The 24,534-nt window shown below is 43.0% G+C and overlaps 1 protein-coding gene across 4 annotated transcripts; it reads right to left on the bottom strand.

The window, feature by feature from the left end:
- Positions 1 to 351: 351 nt before the first annotated feature.
- NFILZ (NFIL3 like basic leucine zipper) lies at positions 352 to 18,986 on the bottom strand. Of its 4 annotated transcripts, none has more exons than XM_063358089.1 (3): positions 18,833 to 18,986; positions 5,374 to 5,534; positions 352 to 2,085 (listed from the first exon to the last, which is right to left on the bottom strand). In XM_063358089.1, exon 3 carries the CDS (start codon positions 2,061 to 2,063, stop codon positions 1,164 to 1,166), a length of 900 nt encoding a protein of 299 aa, XP_063214159.1. In that variant the 5' UTR covers positions 2,064 to 2,085; positions 5,374 to 5,534; positions 18,833 to 18,986; the 3' UTR covers positions 352 to 1,163. The 4 variants fall into 4 exon arrangements, with proteins under 4 accessions (XP_063214159.1, XP_063214161.1, XP_063214162.1 ...); XM_063358091.1 differs by lacking the exon at positions 18,833 to 18,986 and adding an exon at positions 13,126 to 13,199; XM_063358092.1 differs by lacking the exon at positions 5,374 to 5,534.
- Positions 18,987 to 24,534: the final 5,548 nt, after the last annotated feature.

Raw genomic sequence — 24,534 nt, 5'->3', positions numbered from 1 at the left:
TTTCTGAGTGTTGCAAATACGCCAGGCACTGAAATGCAAGAGAAACCATCAGTGCTAGGTCTCCAGTTCAGTCTCTCCAGTTTGCACAGTTTGATAAACTGAAATAATCAATGAGTACATCCAATGTGAGTCCAGCCTTGGGCCAGTTGAGATTTACCTTGATTAATCTAACCAGCCAGATGCTGAGTTGCTCACTTGATTTAAAGCTGGTAAAATAATTTTAAAATCATATTAAAAAATCTACAATGTTGAAATGCTTTTTGCTCAATTAATTAACAATTTTCATTAAAATTGTCTTTGTTTATTTTTTTCTTTTATAAGCAATTAATTTCCACAAAAAGAAATGGATCAGCCAACTCAGCTAAAGGTGAGAGAATGTTTTGTAAAGGCAATTTCCAAATATAGAAATAGCATTTTTGAAAATGCCTTATTTGAAAGTAACGAAGTAAAACTAAAATAGGTTTTGCATTTCAGTAAAAAACAAACATTTAGTCCTCCAAAATAATAATTGCAAAGGTTGATGAAACTATCTTCTGGACCACTCTGTGTCTGGTCAAAGAGTTCATTCTCTCGGAAGATAAATTATGATAAACTGGGAATAAAACGGACTAGGTTCTGCTGTCATTTCACGACAGTGTAAATTCGCCGCCTGTTTATGACTATCCCTTTTTCTTGCTTCAGACAAATGAGGGTCTCAGACTGTTTCCATCAACAGTTTCCCATGTCAAACAATTAAGACTTCAGGCACATTTGTGAGGATGAACGTGATGATGAAGCAAAGGTAATTAAAATGGTCGTCACCCCAGGCAGCTGTAGTTGTGTTACGTGGTGTGGCCACCACCTCCACTCTCTTAGCCTCTTCCTGCCTCTGGTCCCTTCACACCTCAAATTTTAGCGTGGTTTCATGAGCAGAGCAGACAGGTAAAACTCAGACCGCAGGGTCTGGCAGGTCTCACCCAGTAAGACGAACATTATGGCCAGCTGCAGTTGTGCTGTAGTGATGCAGCCCAGCCCTATAAACTCCCTTATTATTTATGCAAAGCAGAGAAAATGACTTCCCTCTTTAAAGTATAAGACATTCCCCCCACACACCCTCCTTCCAAACCCTTCACGTCTTTGGAAGGTCTTACACTGGCCCCACTGAGGGCCCTTCCTCTGCTCCCTCAGTGGGAGTCCAGGCCACATTCCTCCAAGCTGCTGAGGGCTTTGGTCTTAATCCGGAGCTTGTGAGGTAGGGCAGCATAGCTTCGGCCCTTCGAATGATCTTCTGAAGGACAGGGCAGGCTGCATGGGGGCAGAGGAGAAGTTTTGGGCACTTGTTGCTCATCATCTTCATCTGAGACAGTTGTGGTGTTTTCTTTGCTCGCCTCAGCTGAACACGGGGAAGGGCACAAGAAGCAGGCACTGCCTGAGAAGGGCAAATGGAAAGCGTATTTGTCCGGGCAGTGGTAATTGAGGAATGGAGGGCAAACTGTGGGTCCGAAGCCTGCATCAAGCCTCTTTGGCTGCTGAAGGCCAGGTGTGTCCATGGGAGTTGGTTTTGAGTCACAGCCAAGGACGTTTCTGGATGGGCCAAAGGTTTTGCAAGAAAAATCAGCTGGCTCCAGCACCTTTGGCACAAAGCTCTTGGTTCTGAAGAAGCAGGACTCCCCAGCAAAGGGCTCAGCTTCCAGGAGTGGAGAGGCTGCTCTGTGCCCTCTGAAAAAAACTCCCAGAAAGTCTTGGAGAGAGTGACCTTGGTAGGTGCTAGCGTCTGGGCTGATGAGCCCAAAGCGCAGCTTCAGGGACAGCAGCTCTGTCCTGAGGATGGCGTTCTCCTCACTGAGAGCAGCCAACTGGCTCTCCATGGCGAAGTCATTGAGGCGCCTCTTCTCCCGTGAGCGCTTGGCCGCCTCGTTGTTCTTGCGCCTCTTCTCCCAGTACATATTGTCCTTCTTCTCATCTGGCATGAACTCCCGCTTGCGCCGGGAGGGACCGCTCACCTTGCGGTGGAGGAGCTTGGCCTTGCTCTGCTGAAGCGCCAACTCACTGACGGTGCTCAGCGGTGCCATGAAGTTTTCCATGGTTGTGAATGCAGCCAGGGGTCTGCCAGAATTAGAACATAAAACTATCAACACTAAAGGCGCTATTAATTAATACCAATGAACAAATTAATACAGCCATGTGATTGTTTTAGCTCTCTTGCAGTCACACCAGGAACACTGGGTACAGCACAGTACACACACGTAACCCAAGGACAGCTTCCCTCCGCTACTTCTGTCATTTTGGAGCCACATTTTCAAAATACTGTCAGCCCATCAATGCACTCACATCTCACCCGTGTCTGCAAAGTCCATCAAGGGGTACCAAAACAATGCGTATGACTGAGCAGAGCTTCAAAGGACATATTTTGCCGACTCAGTGAACAATCACAAACACTTTGCCTAACAAACTTCAATCAGGATAATAACAATTGCTCTCACATACTACTTATCTCCCACTGATCTCAAACTGCCGTACAAAGGAAATAAGTCTCATTGACCCTGTTTTACAGATAAGGAGGGCACAGGGAGAACTGATTTACCTCAGTCACAGACCTTAGTTAGCAGCTGAAGCAGCATTACAAACCTATTGCATCTACTCAGTCCCCATTTTTCCCCCAAAACCTGGTCCCACCCTGGAAAGCTGGATTTGATGAAGCTTGTGATTTTGAAAGGTCTGCAAGCAAATGTGGATGAACACTATGAAAATGCCCTCTAGGAGCTTGCAAGTTACTTGCCCGGCAGGTGTGGAGCAGCAGCATGGCACCAAGCGCTGGCACAGAAGTGGCCATCTGAAGACAATGACAGTGGTACATTCCTGACTATGGGAAGAAGCTGGCAGAGAAGACCAGTGATACAGTCTACGTTGTGAATTAAGAGATCATACTCCAGACATCCACATCCAAGCTACAAACTTCCTGAAACATGGTGATCTTCCAGGAAAACCACATCAGCCCTCCTGCCTCTGGGCAGTCTGGGATTGTGCTGATCAAGTGTGAGTGTCTAGAAGCAGGCACCTGCATGTGGTCACCTCAGACACCCCCTATACTTCACAGAGACCTAGTGAGGGAGCTTAGCATGACATATATCTTACCCTGAAGTAGCCACTTATATTTAAAAAGCTGAGCTCCCTGGACTGCTGTCTGTTGCCTGTAAGAAAGCCCACAGTGACTAGTTCTGATTTAAACCTTGCAGGCGCCTTAGGTCCGGTGAGAGGAATTGCATCTTGAGAGCCTAACTTCAGTTTTGAGAAACTACTTTGTAGAGTCACGCGGAGACAGATTGTTATGAGAGCTCTACAGGACGGATAGGGAAGGAGCAGAGAAAGGACCCCAGTCAGAAAAGCTTCACTGCCAGACTGCTCAGGAACTAGGTCCCACCTAAGAGAAAGCTGGGCCAGAGGGACCAGCCAGCACTGAGCCTGATAAACCGCCACCTCTACAGGATTACCCTAAAATGGTAAAGAAGGGCATGATTGTTTCACTTTGATTAGCACCTAATGCACTGAAGCTTCGGTGTTTGCCATGTGTCACGTGTCCAAACCCCTGCATGAGGCCCTTCGTTTTAGTCTCATGACTATGTGACTGTTGGGACCCACAAAGACCAAGGCACAAATCGTGGTCAAGGTGCCCTCTACACTCTCTGGTGGGTTGCAGTATGCTTTACTAGCACTGCAGTGCACTCCTGGGTCACCACGTAGCTAGAATAATAATAGTACCTGTTTATGTAACTGCAAAGTGCTTTTCTGAGTCATGGGGACAACATCACCAAGGTTCCTGGCAGGGCTGGTCAGAATGACAGGGGGAGGAGGGCTGCCTGACATTTTCAGCTGAAAACATCCCTCCCTTCCTCCCCAAGAAAAAAGTGTTTCAGGCTGAAAATTGTCCAAACTCAAAAGCAATAAACTCAACATAACATGCAAAAGTCAAACATTATTAATTTTTTTGCCAGAAACATTCAGTTTGAACATTTTTGGCTTTCAAACAGTTATTTAGGAATCAAAGTAAATGGACATATTCAGAACTACAGGTGAAGTGAGAAGTCAAACTCCTTTAGAAAGCCTGGGCCGTACACATTCGTGCAGTCAGATGCCGTGAGCTTGTGAAAATCTGGCTTGTGGCCTTTCTGAAAATCATCACAGCTAATGATCGGCATGACTAATAGCCAACATTCTTGCTAAATCAATTTATTGCATGAGTGACATGAATTACACTCTTCTTGATGACTCACAGCCATCTACAAGCAAAAGGGTAAGACATAATTCAGAATCATTCAGGTCATCACTTTGGGCGGGGGCTGTATGCCCCTCTGAACACAGCAGGGCATTAGTTAAATGAAGGACATACAGAAACAGAAATGATGAAGGACCATGTTTGGATGCTCTGCTTGCTCTTCATGAGCGTTCACATCAACACGAATCAAAAGAGCTCACACATCTGCGGGAAAAAAACAATTCCTAAACATTGTCCTGTTGTAATTTGTATCTAGAAGTTTTGAAAATTTCCAGTGTTCTTCACTTCCCAAGTTTCATGTAAAAGACCACATTTGAATGGTCTAGTTTTCCAAGAGTGACTAGTGATTTCTTAAGAATCCAACTCATAAATCATAAAGAGGACGAAGTTTTACAAGTAAAGTACTCTCCTTGTTTTCTTGTATAACTTTTTCTGAAAATCAGATCCCTTCTTAAGGTATCTCAAGCTATCACTCAACAAATGAGGCATAAAAGAGGATTTTTAAAATCAAAACAACATGTGAATGCATGTAAAGGAGTTCCATCATATACCCAGTTACATACATATCCTACAGCAGAAATGTGAACACGAGCCTAGAAACACTAATCTTCTGTAGGAGCTATTTCCTTAAATATTTTGCTGCTTGCAGATAAAATATCAGCTATTTATTTTTATGGATTTAGACCTTCACTATTGGCAGGTTGTCAGCAACTAGGATCTCTGCACAACGCAAAATAGACAAATCCACATCTATTTGCTATCCGAGTGTGCTCAGCGTGACCAGAATTTTGTTCTGGTTTAAACTGGGACAAGTTCCATGAAAGTATTCTCTGTCCAAATCAGCATGATTTTGTAATTAAATACATTTGAAATGCCTTTATTTTAATTTAGCCATAAGTCTTTGAGATCTCAAACAGTACGCAAAGGTTCTGAGAGTAACTAAAGACCAAAACAAAGAATGTCCTTTAGCATGAATGTGTTTGGGGTAATTCCTCCAGCTTTCGATCAAAATTACTTCTGATCTCAAAGCATCAAAGGGAGAATTTCAGTGAGTGTACCTGTGGTTTCTGACAGCGTCAAGAGGCAGAAATATGCTATTGTTTCAGGGCTTAATCACTTACCAGGAATTTTTCAGGTTAGTATTTGACGTGACTTCTTTGTTGAATGAGTCAAAGATCAACAGGTGGCTTTTTCACTGTGTAAACTCATCACCCGCACCAGGCGAAATAGTTAGCTTTCTCCCTGTCCTTCTCTTGCTCCTGGTGCCTGTCATAAGGAGATCCTATAAGAAGTTTCAAGATTACTGTAACCACCATTCAATGTCCAACAGAGCTGGGAAGCATGTGAAATAAAAGCGCCCCAAAAGAGGCATTTGTGACACAGAACAGAAAAGTCACGAACCCAAACTCTTTCTTCCAGCAAACTCATTTCAGCACGTTTGTTTAACCTTTCCCACGTTTGTTCAATCCCTCACACTCTAATCCATCGTGCCACGGTGGGAATTTCCTTCAGACCCCAACTTAATGCTGCATGAATTGAAGCAGGCAGAAGTGAAATAGCGAGAAGTGAGGGTTGAGTCCGTGAGAAGAGGCAGGAGTCAAACCAGAGGGAGGGGACACCTACACTCACTTGGAGGTGGGGAAGGTTTGGAAGGAGGTTGGGTGTGAAGTGGGAGGCAGCAAAAGTCCTTATCGAAGGCAGGATCTGGCCTTTTAAGGGCAAGGAATGAAGATTTAGCTGGGCCAATATGTGAAAGCATCAAGTTTTAGGCCACAGAGTCTAAACTCTACCTGTTATTTATATCTGCAGCCCACAAAGTTGCACATAAACCCACAAGACGTTTGCCTTGGGACTCTTCACAAGTGCAGACTCTAGCAATCAAGAGCACAAGGTGACACAGAGCTTGTACCCGCAAGAACGAGTAGAAACATTAATATTAGTAACATTGGTAAAAACGTTTTGGTCAAGTACATTATGCAACCAATATTTCCTAAGGTGCATTGGCATCTGTTGTTTCTGCAGCTATAAACGTGGAAGAAAATTACTAATGTTTTGCCAAAACTTCAGACATCTTCTGTATTGTCTGCATCCTCAACAGAAGAGAAAGCACCAAAACCATAGTAAAATGGTGACATTCCTTTATTTTTCACCTTCGATTTGCACTAAAGCTGCTAGTTCTGTTCAGAGCATATTTCCAAAGCCCTTCTTCTCTAGAGACTTTGAACTTTTCCAGTCTCTTACCTTTCTGAGCAGGCAGAAAGCAAGCCACATTTTTATGTAAAGACTGATAATACATGGAGATATCCAATAAAAACTATACTTGCCGCTTCTACAATGCATCTGATCAGCTGTGAAGGGCTAAATGTGTATTGTCCTAGTTTAATGTCGATGCTAAACTATTTACACCTCTGTGAAAATGAGGACATGTTGTATTGAGGTTTTTTTTTTTTTACATGCAGTCTATCTACCTGGTCGGAAGATCTTCGTTTCTGGTAAAACTGCTTTCCTTCCACTAACAGAAGACCATGTTAGGGCTCAGGCTTCAGAGATTTGGTTCAGACCTATCTCCCCTTCTTTCTCTTATCTCCACCCTGCGCAGCAGATGAGAGCAGACTCTGATGCATTGTACTTTCCAGCAGGTTGTACAAAGCCCTCCAGGAAAAACTTATATCTAACAGGAACTGATTCACTGCAGATCTACGCGATGATATACACTTTTCTTTAGTCAAAACACATTGCCTCATAAAACAGCTGTTGAATCTCAATTTTCTGTGATCGTAAATCAGGCCCTCAACCCTCAGATCCCTTTTCCCAAGGATGTAGTAAAATTAGAATAGATCCTGTAAAGGGCAACCAGAACAGCCATAGATTCAGAACAGTTGATGAAAAATGCTAACTCATTATTTCTCAAGAATAAAGAACACCTACTGGTATTATCGGGCAGTGGATTTCAAAGAAACAAAAGGAAGCACATCTTCATACAACATAAAATTAAAATTTTAAGTTCGTTGCCTTGGGATAATGTAGTCATCAAAAATAAAGAGAGAATCACAAAAATATTAGGCCAAAAATCGGGCCAGGTGGACCTCTAAGCTGACTCACTCTGACCATTCCTATGTCCTAAAATACTGTGTGAATTTGAGTACTAAATAAACTACCAGCAAGTGGCTTATAGATGCTGTAGAACTGAACCACGGCCATGGGTCTTGCCTTTTCTTTGGATTAGAAGAGAGCATGAAGTGGAATACATACAAAATTCAATCATTTTAATATGGTGAATATATTTTATTCGTCTCAATTTACTAATTTTTAATGTATGAATCTAAATTTTACTGCCTGTCAGTATGAATTCCCTTTCTATAAGTTGCAATCTTTTACTTATATTTTTGCATATTATTCCCCCTTTTACTTATATTTTTGCATATTATTTCCCCCTTTTTATATCACAAATTTATATCTACAATTACCAATGTTTTTGAGTTTGAAGTCTCATTTAAAAACACAGTTGAGAGGAGTATCCTTAACTATAACCACAAGAACGAAAACCCAAGCATAAATCTACATATATTTTGATTAAACAGGAAATATCCATGTCATATAGAAGAGCATAGAGTGACTTGGCACATTTTCTCTGTTAGAGATTTCTTTTATTATCTCTGAAGTAAAAACTGTTGATTTGCTGCAGTATTCCCATGACATAGAATCATAGAATATCTCAAGTTGGAAGGGACCCATAAAGATCATCGAGTCCAACTCCCTTCTCCTTGCAGGACTGCCTAAAATCACGCCATGTGACATGCACAGATTTCAGCACATACTGTATACATGATATTCAATATAATTTTAAACTAGCAAAGGGAAGAAATCTTCCAATTATTTTTCATAAAACCAAAATTCCATTATGAAATTAACCACCCTACAGACAATTTTTGGATCAAGCTTCGATTCACAGCTTTCTTATCACACTTGATTCAGCACCCACTTACGTAAGAGCCAATCCATGGAAACATCACTGGAGTTTACCGACCTTAATTAAACTGAGAACGGAATTTAGGATTTAAGGAGTTTAAATCAGCACAAATTTTGAGCCAAGCTATCTTTGCTTTAGGCTAACACAAAGGAGCTTGATAACTGCCTATTTTTTCAATCTTAAATCATCCTAAACTAAATCAGAACCCCGCTGTTAATCTCAAGCCACTCTAGTACATCAGTATCTAACCCACAGGAGTTATTCAGAATTTACACTGATAAAATGAGATAATAAATAGGCCCCAGTGAGCATGGCATGATTGACAACAGAAATCTCTGAAAACTGCTACCAGGAACGCTGCGCGGTACAAACACTGCACTGCAAGCACCTTAGTAAATAAGTTTCAATCCTCGCTGCTGCTTCTTCGCCTTAGTAATAAGAAAAAAAAAATAAAAATCTGTGGTTTGGTAGTATCTTACTGGCCTATTTAAGATAAAAGGACATCATTCTAATTACTCATATTCCTGAGTATTTCACATTCATGCTAAAGCAGTGGTTAACAGGTGCTATTGAGGAACAGGTATTACTCATTTTTTGTATCTCAATGGGAAATAGCATGATCTATTGACTACAGCAGAGAAGGAGAAACCAGAGCAGCCCCTAACGACCTGTATGCCTGAACCCCGGCACAACTACTTCTGTGGCTGCTACTGATGGAAGAATCGCTATTACTGGTGAAGCTTTAAACTCAAATTCAAAGCAATACTGACTCAGAAACAACTACAGTATGCCAAAGTCACAATTCTTCTGCACGTCAATTTTGAAAACACACAAAGGATTGTCAGCTCAGAGCGCCAAATGTTGCTGCAAGTCTGTCAATGTATTGCAGTGCCTTCACAGACAAATTTTCAAAATCCAGCATTTTTACCATCGGGCCAGGTTTTCTAAAGTCTGCTTTCCACTGAAGCTCTGCACTCCTTTGGGCACTTGTTTAGAAATCAGATTCCAAGACTCCACAAGGATTCTCTGGAGTGGGCCATTTCTGAAACCTGGACACAACCACAGATGCTGAACTCTTGAAAATCAAGTTTTTCTCTACAGATTCAGAGTCTGAAGGATACACCGAACTTTCTGGTGTACTAAAATTCTAGGCTCAAAGATATTAAATCACTGTCTCTGCAGCTTAATCACAACAGGTTATTTGTTAGGGGCTTGGTAGAATTAATTTTGTCTTTTGGTCTTGAGGTATGAGAGTTCAAACCATGTGAACCTACCCAAAATTACCAAACCACCTGCAGCAGAACTGCTGGGTGTTACAGCTTGTGAGCTGTGGAAGCCTTCCTTGATTCCTCAAGCCCTCGTGGTCAAAGCCCACACCGCTGAGGCTGCATTGCTCATGGCAACTAGCCTCAAAACCAGCTCAGGTGTTACTCTATTGGGAGCAAACTGACCTCTAAATTTTACTGTGGGTCTACAACAGACCGTAAAAATGGAAATGCACTGCCAAACCCTTAAAACCCCTAAGTTACTAATGATTCTTTGCAAGTGACGCAGTTTTGCATTTCTTGGTCTGCAAATGCCTCAGTGCATGCTACTGATGAATAACGAAGTCTTCACGGTATTTGCTCCATGTGGCTTGCCTCTATGACCAAGAAAGCTGACCCCGTCACACCATGGCTCAATGTAAGACACTTCATAAATGTTTGGGGTTTTTTTCTCTGGTAAAGGACTTTAAAGAAATCTTTTTTCTTCCTCCGCTTTATTTCATAGTTTGGGTCAAAAATATTGACTTTTCAGCAGTTTATGCTTGGCATGGATAATTTAGTTGAATTCTGAAACTCAAGTGTTTCAGCTGAAAATGCAAAACAATTAAGATCTTAGTATTTTCAGATCATTTTTGCTGATTTTTTTTAAACAAATAAAAATTTCATTGGAAATCTGACTATGTCTGAAAAACTGAATAGTACTGAGTATTTTACAAACATTTTTAGTTGTCTTGTTCCTTTAGTTTCAGCACCTACTTGGTGGACCCTGCTCCAGGAACACATCAACCATGAATAACTGAATTGCTCTTTTTCCCCTTGCCATTTCTTCACTGCACAAGGCAGGGGAGCACAGAGATATCTGAGCTATTTCATTCGGATGCAACGGTGCCGAGACAGACTGGAATTCCCCCAAGCCAACTAATGCCAACAAGCTCAATTTAGCAACGCTACCATCACCACATTATATTTACTACTGAAGCTGGTTTACTGAGAGCACGCTTAAGCACAATCACAGTGCACAAATTTGCAGGACCAGACCATACTGTATCAGGTCTGTGTCTCATCGTTTGTAGAAAAGCAGTAAATAACACATTATGCTACGCTGCGGCATAGATGGCAGGTATGAAGCCGTTAATTCTTGTGCGTGGATATTTTAAGTGGCAGCTTTTGGTCTCCTGTGCTAACAGGAACCAGCAAGGTGTGGCTGTATTTACCTTGGTGTAACTCAGCAGCCCTCCAGCCACTAGATCTTCCCTCACATGACTGATGGGAGAAGAAGAGAACTAGCCCAGGAACTCACACGACTGGCTGCGGTTGACCAAGCAGATGGATGCTCGTACATGCTGCAATACGTGCAGCGCTGCATCCGCTCTCCACCTCTGCCTACCCAGAGGGATGGAAAATTCCATCTGGTTCATACTGAATCTGACAAAAACTGCTGTCACAATACTTTTTTTTAAAAAAGTGAAGATCAGTTCACGAAGATAAAGCTTATAATTATCTGAAGGTTACCCCAGATGTTACGGTGATGCCTCATCATGAGGAAGAAGTGAGAGGCGGTCTAGACCCAAAGGTAAGTCCCTTCCTCTCTGTACCACACGAATGTCATTGCAGACTATGAAATCAATGAGATCTAAGTGTGTATTTAAAATTAAGCAGAGGCTACGAGCTTTTTCTGAGACAAAGCCAGAAATGCTGGCTTAAGCAGGGCTGCCACTGGTGTTAGCAAGTCAGTGGCTTTCTGTCTTGGGAATCAGAAGTCAAGAACCACCAGGAAAGAAGTGAACACATTTCTAATGTTTCCTAGATGCAACCATCCACAGTTAGTGGGTCTTGAGGACACACGAAATCCCTATTTTTAAAAACAGATGGAATCATTTGCAAATGACAAAATTCCCTCCTGTAGAAGCTGCAAAGATACCACTGTCACAAAGTTTGTAACAATACTTTAAGAGGAAAAGCAGAACAAATCCTCATAAAAACAAGGCATTCCCCCCCATTTTCAAAATCCATTCCCCAGCAAACACCAGTCAGCAGGAAAGAGAGCCTTCTCCTATATCTAATATTCCAGATTCCTTTCTTCATCTTTTCACGTATCTGTTTCAAAATGCTCAACCCAAAATATTTTGTTCAGCCAGGAAAACTTCCAGGACCTGCTTCATTCCCTATTCTCCTGCTCATTGTGTGGTCACTTACATGAGCAGTTGCAAATTATTCCTTATTTAGAAAACTGAATTAGGCCCTCAGCACATCGCTGAGGGCAACACACATACACAGTAGAGCCTCACGGGGTTTTGCTAACTCAGCAGTGCCATCATCCAGATTCTGGCCCTAAGAAATTATTTTCCTTTAAGTAGACAAACCAAAGCCAAGCTCTCCCACCCTTTCTCCCAGTCTTTTCCTGCTCCTAGCTCCAGCACAAGCACTTCCAGAATGCAGGATGGATCACAGCATCCTGTACACAAAAGTTTTTGCAGACCCTAAATAAAACCCATCTCATTGCTTACCCTCCTGTTTCAGAACGAGAAACTGATGATCACAAAATAGAAACCATTCACACCCAGATGCGCAGAAATATTTAGCAGAGCAGGAGCAGAGCATATGAAGGACCACAAATTTCTGCACACGGCGCCTTTTTCATTGTCTTCTGGCAGGAAGACTCCCATCCTTGTGTTCTTTTGAAGAAGTCTTGTCAAAGGATCTGATGCTCTCTAAAAGCTTTTCTTTTTCTTCTTAAAGGAAGTAAGCCATAGCTACTGGCTTGTCTTGAAGGCTGCCAGGCCTCCTCCACTCATACGCGCGTGCAAAGGGCACTCGCTGCAGACCGTGACCACATCTCTCATTCATTAATTGTTAATATCAAGATTTTCTGTCAGAGGTTTCCCTTTCACTCTGCTATCACAGGAAATAAATGAAACTTTTGAAGATTTTGCAAGGCAGAGTCATGCATTGGCTACTTCTGCCTGAGTTTCTATAGTACATAAAACTGGTGACAACCCGCTTGTACTAAAGATGAAACTCCTAATTTCAGTCCCAAATCATTGAGTTTCTCCGTGCCCAAAGCAACAGGCTGCTTATCAGTGCTTTATCAGATTCAAAATACTTACTTCTGGGTAACTAAAGTGAAACGCTTATATAAATTCACATGGTCCAGTCCTAGAAATATTTTTTCCAGATTCAAACTGATTGCTGCAGTTTCCTTTTTAAATCATCAAAAAAGGAGATAAGGCACTAAATTAGGACTTGGGTTTTGTCTGAAACTACACCAGAGTCAAATCTGGAGTGCCTCCACCAATGCTGTACAACTCATTCCAGATTTCTGCCAAAGCAGCAGAAATCAGCAGCCAGACTATAATAGTTCTCACACAAACCAGCAAAGGACAATGAACTATCTCTTCCATCCCTTGGGTTATTCCTTGCAATATTAATATTCACAGTACTCTTGCACTAGATGGAAGCAGTGGGAACTTCTGCCTAAACTGCTTGACTCCACAAGAAAATAAAGACACTCTTCCTTCTCAAAACACAAAGCCGAATTCTGCTGTTAACGGCATCTTATCTGACTGCACAGGTTTGAAAAAGGAGGGAGCTGTGACCTCGGCACAGATTTCAGCTAGACACATGTTCAGAATACTCACCAAAGCATTTTCACCTGCCAGAGCTCTTAGGTCTGAAAGATGCCCAGGAGCACGGGACCAGTCCTCGACTCCCCGAAGACCGAAACTCAGGGGATGCTTCACTCCCCCAGCTGCCGCGGCCACATTGACATGGTAGCGCAGTAAGATCACACGTCACGTCAACCCAATATACACAACACCCTAGCCAGGAAGCAGAGAACAACACTGCAGCCAGGGGAAACTGCAAGACAAATCACAAGGAGTGAGAAAGGCTAAACAGCAAAAGCTGGATTGTGCTCCAAAGGCTTGTGTTTCAGGGAAAAAGTCAGGGAAGGAATGACAAGGATGAGGCCGGGTCCTTGGGTCATTTCTTGCAGGTAGACAGATGTTTTGGAGTCTCTCAGGCAAAAAATCCTGAAGCTTAATAAGACTTTCCTAATATTTACTGTCTTCCTGAAAGCCTCTGCCAGCTGAAGTTACCTCGTTAGGTAGAGTCTCCGCTTTCGATTAAAGAAAAATGTGTTTAGCTCTGGTGGAAGCAGAGGATTAAAAACGTAACATCCAGGAGTCTCAAAAACAAGACAAATAGAAAGCTTCCCTTCAACAACAACAAAACAACCCCACAAACAAACCTAAACAAACCCAAAAGTTCTTCACATTTTAACTCTTGACATCACTTGAATTTACCTTTTACAAACATGCTGCAAAGAAGACATCTTTTAAAGTTAGAGCTGGAATCTTCTCTTAAAATAGTTTACGATTTAGAGCCTCTTTATTAGAGGACTGCAGTTCTGAGACATCTTAAAGGATGCCTGAATTTAAAAGGCGGTCTTTTTTAATGAAGCCTGTTAGGTTTGGCCATCAGAAATGTCAGAGTCCGCAGTCATTAGCCTTTTCTGAAATACTGCCTGATGTCTGCAGATTATTCCACTCATACTGGCATAGAAGTCATCCTGCAGTTAATTATTGCAATAATTATTTCTCATAAGCAGAGATGCTAGATATGGGATAACTGGCACGTAGTACACTTCTTAACAGCACTTCCCTTCTCCCAACAAATCTTTGAATGTCCCCAAGAAATTTAGCCTGTCATAAGCCACAGCACAGCGAACTTCAAATTTAGAACGGTAAAAATTTACCATAACAAGATATTTCAAAAATTTTAAGTGTTGTATTCTGTATGATACCGCAAGGGTATTTGTTGCATGTAGAAATAGGAGGTTTCAACCTTCAGGTAGGCTCCCAGTGCTCCCTTCTTGGTCTAGGACTTGAGAAATGTCCTTCTTAGGTTTTTTTAATCAACAGAATAGTTATTTACTGTCACATCCTCTTTAAATCAAAAGCAATGCTGGCTACTAATTACTTTCAAAATTATACATGGAAGGGATTTAAAAAAATCATCTTCTTCAAAATGTCCACACCTCATATATAAAGTAGTTTTGGAGAGTGGCTACTTGAATGTTTTAGCTCCACCGACATGACAAGACCAGTGTCCATCATTCAAAGCTTCATTCTCTCCCACCCCACCAGAAAGAATGCAGCAAACTGGAATTTCACATTTTATACTGCTCAGACCCCTATACTCACAATATACTAGATTTTGTATGTGGGGTGCAAAACCCGCTCTCAGGCATCATCTTTATCTTTCAATAGGAGAAGCAAATCTGCTGCCCGCGTCCAAATTCGGCTCTGTAGGTATTAGCTATACAGAGCAGAAGAAACAGTTTTGCTGGGAATGTAAAAAACATACAAAATTGTGTATCTCTCTCCGAAGTCGCAGTTTTGATCTCATTTTTACTATCTGCATGGCTCTTCTCCTCTATTTATTTAAATACCTGAGTTCCCTCTACAGGTGCAAAGCGCAGCTCATGTATGAATGCCCTGCAAGAGTTCTTGCCGTGGCTGAATTGAACATTTGCAAAACTGTTTCTGTGGAATCAAGAGAAAACATTTTGGGTTTGTCTCAAATTAAATGTTTCAGGATTGTGAACCATTTTATCTCGTAAGGGATTGATCAATTTTAGCATGAAAATGCCTTTTTGAAATGGTATTTTTCTTAATAAATTTGAAGTAGTCATTTAGAAGCATTTTGAGTCTTCCTAGAAACAGCTTCCGTGTTTTTTTAGGCAAAATAATTTGCCAGTGAAACTCTTAGAAAAACAGTTTCAGACTCACTAATATGTTGTTGGTTTTTGAATGCAGTCTCTTGCAAAAATTCACTCAGTTGTAATCTGTGGGGTCTAAAAATACCCAAGGGCTGATTTCCTTTTCTTTGTATTTCTTAATACACTGTCAAACATATGGATGCGCATTATCATATACGTTATGTTAATTTAAATTTGCTTAAATAAAGAGTATGCCCTATGAACTGGTTGCTTCTGCTACACCAATCTGCTGCCTAAAATGTGCAAAGACAAAAAATACAACTTGTAAAAGCAATTGAAACAATCTTACTCCCATTCTCAAAAACAACCTGTGAAATTCAGGAGCAAAATCTACAAAGAATGTAAATGGGATGTGGCATTGTAGCGGTGCCAATTTCAGGTATCTACAATCTGTTTTCTAAAGCTATTTAGAGATGTGCGTATCTAAACAGCACTGAAAATTAATGAGCCCTCTAATTCCGGTCATTCGCAGAAAATGTGAACTGTCTTCTGATGTAAGAAATCCCAGAGCCAAGTGGGAATGAAGGTGAGCTGGAGTATCAGGTATAAGGGCTGGGTGCCTGGGGAGAGGAATGGACATCAAAAGGTTTGGAGGCAATAGCACAAATTATTAAGGAAAACTAGAAAAAGTTAGAGCTGGTGAAATCCTTTTGTGAACCTCATCCAAGAGCCCCGCTAAATGGTTAAACGTAAGGAGATCTTACAAATTTGACTCTTAAGGAAAAAAACCAGATCTTTTCATTTCTCAGCTAAGTAAGTACATGCCATTGAAAGTCAGTGAATGTGAAAGTTCCTCCCACAGTCTTCATTTATTTATCTAATGACATAACTTTTCAGAGAATTTCATTAAGATTCTTCAGAACAATTTTTTTTAGCATGCGTTTGGTATTAGTTTACTGTTACTATCTGTCTGCTAGCAATAACAAGATTCTGTAGCTGGAACTGCATTTTATGTTGCTTATATAAATAACCAAGTGATTATGAACAGCAGATTGAGGTTTGGCAGATTTGCAACATCCAGATAGATATGCATCTCTGCCATATGAGACTCAGTAGCTTTTTCAACTGTGTCATTAACTTGCATTTTATATCTACAATCTTGACACTTATGTTGAAGGGGAAATTTGGTTAATTCCACAGAATTAAGGATGGCAGTTTCATTTTCTTTTGCGTAACAGCTTTTCTCTCTGGAGTTTCCTCTACTGCATATTACTTGCAATGACTATGAAATATACAAAGAATGTTGGGTTTAACATTAGACAAAGAGCACAGAAAGGGCCATTGCTACCACAGCAACCTGAAAGAGTTGAATGTACCATGATTTTTGTGTGGTAAGGGATGCACAGTGTGCCCGGGGGAGTCAATTACTCCAAGGCAGCTGGACACCCTTTCACGAGTAATTCTCAAGGCCTGTTGACAGCACATTCCCAATTCTCCTACAGTCTAATTAATGGTAACAACATTAACCAGAAACTCTGGGGATACTGTTGCCCACAAGGGAGGAAATGCTGTGTTTTGGAGTTCACTGAAAGCCAGCAGGAAATGTGGCTTCAAGGCACAGCCTTTGGTTTTGTGCTTCCAGACCATGCAGTAGTGTTCAGTCCTGGCTACAGATTTCCATGCCACGTTAAAAATGCTTCTAACACCAAAGGCTGCCTCTGAAGGAGAGCTTCATGAATTCTCTAAGTTCATGACTGTGATGTTAATCATTCTCCTCAATTAATATCATTAAAATATTTAATGTGTTATTTTCTTCACTGTAAAATTCACTGTTCTGCTGAAACAAAATAAGGTCAATGAGCCTTGGGCAGAAAAAGGGGGATTAAATACACCTTTTCTTTGTATAAAAATTTCATTATAGCTGTCAGCTTTAAAATTCAAAACAAGAATGATTTCGCCACAAGCTTCAGAAAAAACACAATAATTTTAAACCTTCCTCCAGGTATAATGAATACGTATCACCTGCCTTTATATAAAGTCTGCATGCCTTCAGAATAGTTTTCTTTCTGCCTATCTCTCTCAAACTTGCTACAGAAGGGGAAGTCTGAGCGGGAGAGGGGGAAATTACAACAACCCCTCCCCGTCTTTGAAATAAGATGCAAAAGGTTTTTCAAAGCACGAGAGGAAAAGGCTTGTCCCCAGAAGCTTTGTGAACTGAAGAAACCACATAACAAGCTGAGCAATGATAGAAAGAAACAGTCCTGCACGGTGTTAATAATTTTTTAACAATTTTCAATTTTCAAGCACACACAGACCTGCTAGAACAAAAAAGTTTGCGCTTTCAGTGCAAGCTCACTAGTGTAGGCAATTCACAACAGTTTGCAGTGGTTAAAACATAAAGTTGAGCAAACGCCAAAACCATACCGGGACCTCCGTGACAGGAGCTGTTCTTGGCCTAGGCAATCATTCACTCACCACTGGTACCACACTAAGGCCAACTGCCTTTCCTGGCCTCGCCACCTCTGCAAGCAAAGCTTTGCGTAGAGACACGCGAAGGGCTCCATCCGCTGAGAGGTGGGTACTTCTGCCAGGGTGGGAGCCACCAGCAGAAGGTTCTCTCCAAGGAAGCCACTTTTCCACTGTGGCTTCTCCAAGGAGATGGTGCCGACCCCTTTCTTTTGGGCTGGAGATCCAGCACCTTACATTCACTATGTTATCACCAAGCTCTACTGCTGTGCTGGCTGCCATAGACACCAAGTGATGGTCTAGACACAACAAAAATAAATTCTTCCTTAGTCTCCCAGCCAGGCATATGCAAGCGCATGAATGTTGGTGTTTCTGATGTGAAGAGAACTGAACCAAAATAAGCACATAGGAAAGAACAGGCAAAAAAATGTCCAACTTCGACAACTAGGCAACCATAGTAGAAGTGTACAACAAAATCTACAAATATAACCACCTCCGTCACTCCCTCTGAGGATGAGAAGAGAAATTGGGGAGGAAGATATCAGGCACTGCAATATGGTGAGTGTGTGTGCATCTCTGTGTGTGCGCACACAGGCATCGGTGTGTTGGCAGTCACAGCAGGGAGGAGCGCTGAATGTCAGAAGTTTAGAGAAAGAGAGAAATTCAGGGACAAATGCGGAGAAGCATAGAGTGAACAGAAATAACATGTAGGGGAGAGTGAGAGAAAGGAAGGAAGGAGGAAAAGGAGAAAAGGAAAAAGGGAAAGAAAAAAGAAATAATGGAGAAGAAAAAAGATTTAAAAGGAAAAAGAAAAATTAAAGAGATGAAAAAAGATAAAAAGATGAAAAAAGATAGATAAAAAAGATAAAAAGGTGAAAAAAGATAAAAAGGTGAAAAAAGAGTAAAAAAGGAAAAACATTAAAAAAAGAAAAAAGACCAAAAAAAATTTAAAAAAGAAAGAAGAAAAAAAGACGAAAAATTTAAAAAGCCAGCAATTTTCATGCTGAAAGTCATTTGCATTTCAGGAAAGCTAACAGGGGTCTAGGGACAAGCATAGTAATGGTTTTCTGTAGGGTTTCTCTGCCTTCTTTGCCCCACATCACCCAGAAAAACCCCAACACCGTGACCTCCCTGGCACCAACTTGGCCAGGACTCACCTTGTCGATCAGATGAGACACCCAGAGTCATCTGCCATCAGCTCCTCACCCAAGAGCCACTCAGACCAGGCGAGAGGGGGACGATGAGCTGCTCTTCTGAACGCTGCCTCACTGCACGCCCACTTGCCACAGCCCTGCACTGAGAAACATGTCAGTGGGTCAGTGAGGATTCTTTTTTTCACTTTTTTTTTTTTTTTGGCTTTTTTGCATAACCAGGTCTCAGGAAAGCTGGAGTCATGTAGTGATGACGCAAGAGGCGGTGACACACGGTGGCAGAGCAGGCGGCACCACCGGGAGTCAGGTGGCTCCCACCAGCGACACAGCTGCTTTCGAGCTTCCCGTTAGCATTTACACCAAAAAAGCACGTCAGCCCCAGCGGTGGCAGTGAGGGGGGTGGCCTCCCTGCTGAGCCTGATGTTTAAAAAGCTGTTGTAGGTGTTGAGTCACTCAGAGAGCCAGGCGATGAGTGCCGTGCCCAGCCGAGAAGAGGAAGGAGGGCACAGCAGCCGAAGGTGGCACTGGGGAGCCCCATGGGCACCTGTGCATTATGGGGAGGAGGAGGAACAGGACTCGATGGACGCAGCCAGATGAATCTCACTTAAAATAGAGGCAGGCACGGGAAGTCAGTATGGCACAAATATGGAGATTCAGGGCTTTGTCCCCTCTGCCTCAAGGCACCCCTGGCAGAGCCCTCCTGTCCCGGTTTGAGCAACACAGGATTAATTTATCTTTCAGTAGTTTTACTTTCTGGTAAGGTCTCTTCTAATGCTAGGGAAAAGTGCATTTTTAGAAGACTCTAGTGTCTGAATTTGTGAAAATATTTACTTCATAGCCAGCTGTGCTATGTGGGTTTCAAGGTCTCAGTGTTTTCAAGTTAGCCAGGTATGGGGATGAGGAGAAGCGAGACATGGGCCATTGACCCAAGCTGCCAACAGGATTATTTTGTACCATCAATGTCATGTTCAACATAAATCAGAAAGTTTGCTGAGGAGTTCTCTCTCTCCCTTGATGTCTGCCACCCTGAGCACTCCTTGCCCCGGTGCCGGTGCCCCGAGCCCTTCCCTCCCTCCCAAAGCCGCAACGTTTGCAGGGTCCCACGTTGGCCGTCCCTGCTGGGAGTGCACGGCTGATAGAATGGGCTGAGTATAATCCTTGTACATTTCATATTGGTATCAAGGTCAATATTGATTCTTCAGTATTATTAATGTTAGTTATTTAGTCTTACTCTTAAATCTGTTTATATTTCAACCCTCCGGTTTCCTTGGTTTTCCCAATTCCCCCTCCCAGGTGGGGAGAGGTCATCGAGTGAGAGAATAATTGTCTAAATGACAATAAATTGTTGTGGGTTCCTCAAAACACACCACCATCTCCCCGCCAGGCCCGTGCACACAGGAGCTGCCCTCTCCCACCGCCTCACCCCTTCCTCCATCCTCGCCCACCTCCCATGTTTGCCCACCTGGCCTGTGGCGACAAGGAGCCCTAGAGAAGGGGCTCTCCCTGCTTCAAGTGCTGCTCACCCTGCCGCCTTCACCCTCCCGGGGCTCCTGGGGCGCCGCGGCTCCATGAAGGCCTCAGCTCCACCGAGGCCTCAGCTCCATGGAGGCCTCAGCGAGGCGCCTTCCCTCAGCGGAGACATGTTTGACGTCCTGACACAGCCACGCTTGCGGCACTGTCCGGCTCCTTGGGAACTGAAGATGGTGACCCAGCTTTCTGGGCCCGTCTTGTCATTTTCTGTCAGGAGCCGGGGGCTGGGATTCGCCTTTAAATCTGATAAAATCCGCTGCGCTGGAGCCTCCTGCTGCTCACCCCGTGGGCTGCACCCGGCTGCTGCCGGCCCTGTCAGCCCGCCCGGGGGAAGAGGGGCTCCCCCGCTGAGGCAGCTGCTCCCTCAAGGTATGCGAAAAGCTTGAATATACCGTTTTTAGAGCATGTTGGAGTATTTATGGCGCTCCCCTTCCCTCACGTTAAGCACAAGTTTGCACGACGGAAAGGCGGCAGCCGAGGAGGCGGTGCCAGGGTCGCGGGGCCTGGCGGGAGGCCCTGCAGGCACCGGGATGGCGGTAGGGCTGAGCTGGGGTCAGCTTCAGGGGACGGGCTTCCATCCTGAGGGGAAGGTGGAGCTGTTGTTGTGACACTTACTGATGCTTTTTGTGCCTGATCTGTGATACGGGAGCTGCTACATACTTACGTGCCATGTAAAATCCTCCAGGAGCTGATCTGTAAGACCTAGAAATTGTTACCCTTCCACATGCTGGGACAACTTAACTAGGTTTTCTGCAGGAACTCTTAAAATCCTTGTGGAGAATATAAGGAAAAACTGTTATTTGGGGCAGCAGTCGGTGTGACAGACCTGTGGCTAATGCTGGAGATTGCTGTTTCATATGGGATGTGACATTGATTCCTTGTCTCCCTCCATGGCTCTCCTGCATAGATCTTACTGGACATATTTCATTATTGATGAGTGAACTATTAGCACACAGCAAAACACTGTGCTAAAGACAGCCACAGTTAATTAATTAATTCTAATAAATTAAATTCTCCCTCTGAATTCTTCAAAATAACATATTGCAGCATCCTTCACTGATGTTTTTTTACTGTTTTAAGCAGGTGCTCTACAGCTCACGTGAGGTTTGCTTCTGGGTGGTAGTTTAGAATGAACCAGCTTCTTCCCTTGGTGAGGAAATCCAGATACAAAGCAGACCATAGTTTGCTTTTTGCTTTGGATCAAGACTCACCCTGTAATGTGTATCACAATAGAAGGTGTACATGATGGGCGCAGGACTGGGATTTCAGGCAAGTCAATGGTATCTCTCTATAGAATGAAATTCCAGATCAATAAAGTGGGGATAATAATTTTTTAGATGGCAGATTTTATAGTGCACATATGGTATGTGCTGCATGTGCCTTGGCAGTGCTAGGATTTTATTTGTGCTTTTATGTTCTGTTGTAATACAGTGATGAAACTCTGTTGATGCTGGCGTGAAACGTGGTGTGCATACCCTGAGGACAGAAAAACAAGGAACTAGCTCTGCTGAGGACTCAGCGCAGTCCAGGAAAGCAGAAATCAACTTTGTGGTCTGCTGCCCCATTACCTGTTTGTAAACTTGCCAGGAGTCTGTGCCACCTGGTGGACACCCCGGAGGAAACACGGAGCAGCACTGATGTGAAATGAATGTTTGCTGAAAGCACAAATACTGCCCTGGGTCCCAGGTGTCTAACCAAACCCGCTCTGATCCTTTGAGACAGGGTGTAAGAGCAGCGAGGGCTGAACCTCCCAGATGGAGGGCTATGAATGGGATTGGGGACATGCTGGTATGAACTTTTAAAAGTAGCAGTGTGGAGAGGGTGGCCCCGTATGCTGTCAGGGTGAACTGTTTTGTAGTAAAAATCAACGTGCTTCTTCCCGGGCAAACGTGCCTGGCTGTATGCGCAAGTCTGTGCAGCTACCAAAGTCCTCCAAGTACAGGAAGGGACCGGAGTCTTACCAGGAGTCCTGTTTTGTATGATTGGGTTTGAACCATCCCACTTGCAGGGAAAATTTTTATTCTTTCTGGTTTCATTCATAGCCGTGGGTGTTATCTTTTACAGAATCTTGCTTTTCAGTCGAAGAAGTTAAAATTGCCAGGCTTGTCTGCCTTTTTAACCAATATGAATTAAAATTTGCAAAAGCATTGAAGGAACCAAGGAACCTAGGTCTTAGTCTGGTGGGTAACATATTTTAAAGTCTGTCTGGATGTTTGGCTTTTTTTTTTTTTTAAACCGACTTTCCTTTAGCCTTCAGCAGTAAAATTTCAAACTGAGGGACACAGGCATTTGTATATCTGAAGTGACCATTAGTGACACTGAAGGGACAAGGCCTGTCTCCATAAGTTTGGCTTAAATCTTTTTTCTCCTTTTTTCTTTTTTTTCTGGTTCTGACAGGATTAGTGTGAGCAAGGGAGAGAGCAAATGCTCCCTCCCAGGACAGCAGGCCTGGGAAGGGGCTGAGCTGTAGAGGTCACTCTTCTCCCTCATTGCTCCCAGAAGTGGGAATCAGGTTACTATTGATCTCATTTAGCTTTAGATGTCTGCAAAAGCAGGGTTTCTACATATGGACTCTAAGATTCCTCCTATAGTGAATGGAGAGAAAGAGACTTTTGCAGGGTGTGAGTAATATCTGACCTATTTTAGATTATTATCTTGAGAATAAAAAAAACCAGCTTAGCATCTTTCTCTGCATGGGCAGAAAGGCGGGGTAAGGCGAGTAGTCTGGAGGAGAGCTACAGTGCTACCAGATCGGTCTGTGCTTCTGCTGTAAGACTAGAGCTAGGAGTGCCAGTCAGAAACAGCATAATACCTTTTGTGAGCAGGCTGTTACGGATGTGAAACTCCTCAGATTGCCCTAGAACATGAAAATAAACCCAGGACTCTCAGCACTTGCAAGGAAGTAATTTCTAGGGTCTGATGATGTAGGCTGTATCCATTGCTGTTCTGTTATCACTCACAAAACTCTTCTTTGCCCATACCCTCTAAATTGTGATCAACCTTCACAGATTTTTTTCAACACTATAAGAGAATGGTTCACAGAATCACAGAATGATAGGGGTTGGAAGGGACCTCTGGAGATCATCTCCTCCAACCCCCGGCCACAGCAGGGTCACCCACAGCAGGTGGCACAGGAACGCGTCCAGGTGGGGTTGGAATGTCTCCAGAGACGGAGACTCCCCCACCTCTCTGGGCAGCCTGTGCCAGGGCTCTGCCACCCTCACAGCAAAGAAGTTCCTCCTCGTGTTCAGATGGAGCTTCCCATGGGCAAGTTTGTGTCTGTTGCCCCTTGTCCTGTCCCCGGGCACCACTGAGAAGAGCCTGGCCCCATCCTCCTGACACCCCCCTTTCAGTATTCAAGAGCATGTATTCTTGTGACAAAACCATGAACCTGATCACAGATCAGTGATCACCTCCAATTCTTTTCTTTTTTTTTTTTTTTTTAATTGCAACAATACACCAGCGTCGCCTCAAATCATTGATAGTATGTAGCAGCCACACACATTCAACCCAAGCATGAACCAGTGTAGGTGCTGAATGCTCCCTCCTGCACTGCTGGGTATGTAACATGTATCATGTCACTTCTTTTAAACGTAACTATTGCAGATGAATTTTACTGTGCAGTTCCCAAGGCAACATCGTGTTCATAAACAGGTTTTCCTGAAATAGCCCGTCATGGGAATCTGGTGCCCTCCCATCCCTGTTCTCCCCGGTGGGCTGGGTTCCCCAGCAGGCTTTGTTCTTCATTGTGCAATGTGATGTGCTGTGGTGGTCCAGGCAGAAAACACCACAGGGACAGGACTGCTGGCCCACCAGGGAGCTCTGCCAAAAGGGGAACGAGGGCACAAGGCATCTGCACCAGGACTTATTAATGAGCAGTGGCTGCTGCATGTGGATGTAGTTCAAAGCAGAGTGGAATTGAAAATTAATACTTCAGTCAGGCTTGACAGACCAAACAATATTAATTTTAACCATGCTCAGAATAAAATATTTTGCTTCATTTTTTCCACTGGGAAATAATCCTGTGGGGTTGGGTTTTTTTGTCTGGCAAGATAGAAACATTCCCTCAGAAAATGCTGATTTTGCAAGACCTCTTTTTTTTATCTACGAAGAATGAGATTCTGACATAAAGATCATTACTATCCCTAGAAGTTAGAGTCAAAATGCTACATGTTTTA

This window comes from Chroicocephalus ridibundus, chromosome 22 (genome assembly GCF_963924245.1).
Source record: "Chroicocephalus ridibundus chromosome 22, bChrRid1.1, whole genome shotgun sequence".
Classification (NCBI taxonomy): Eukaryota; Metazoa; Chordata; class Aves; order Charadriiformes; family Laridae; genus Chroicocephalus; species Chroicocephalus ridibundus.
The sequence above is the reverse complement of the archived record's forward strand: the minus strand, read 5'-3'. Positions and strand labels throughout refer to the sequence as shown.

Coding starts and splice junctions, on each gene's coding strand:
- NFILZ (XM_063358089.1), bottom strand. CDS start 2,063: ATGGAAAACTTCATGGCACCGCTGAGCACCGTCAGTGAGTTGGCGCTT.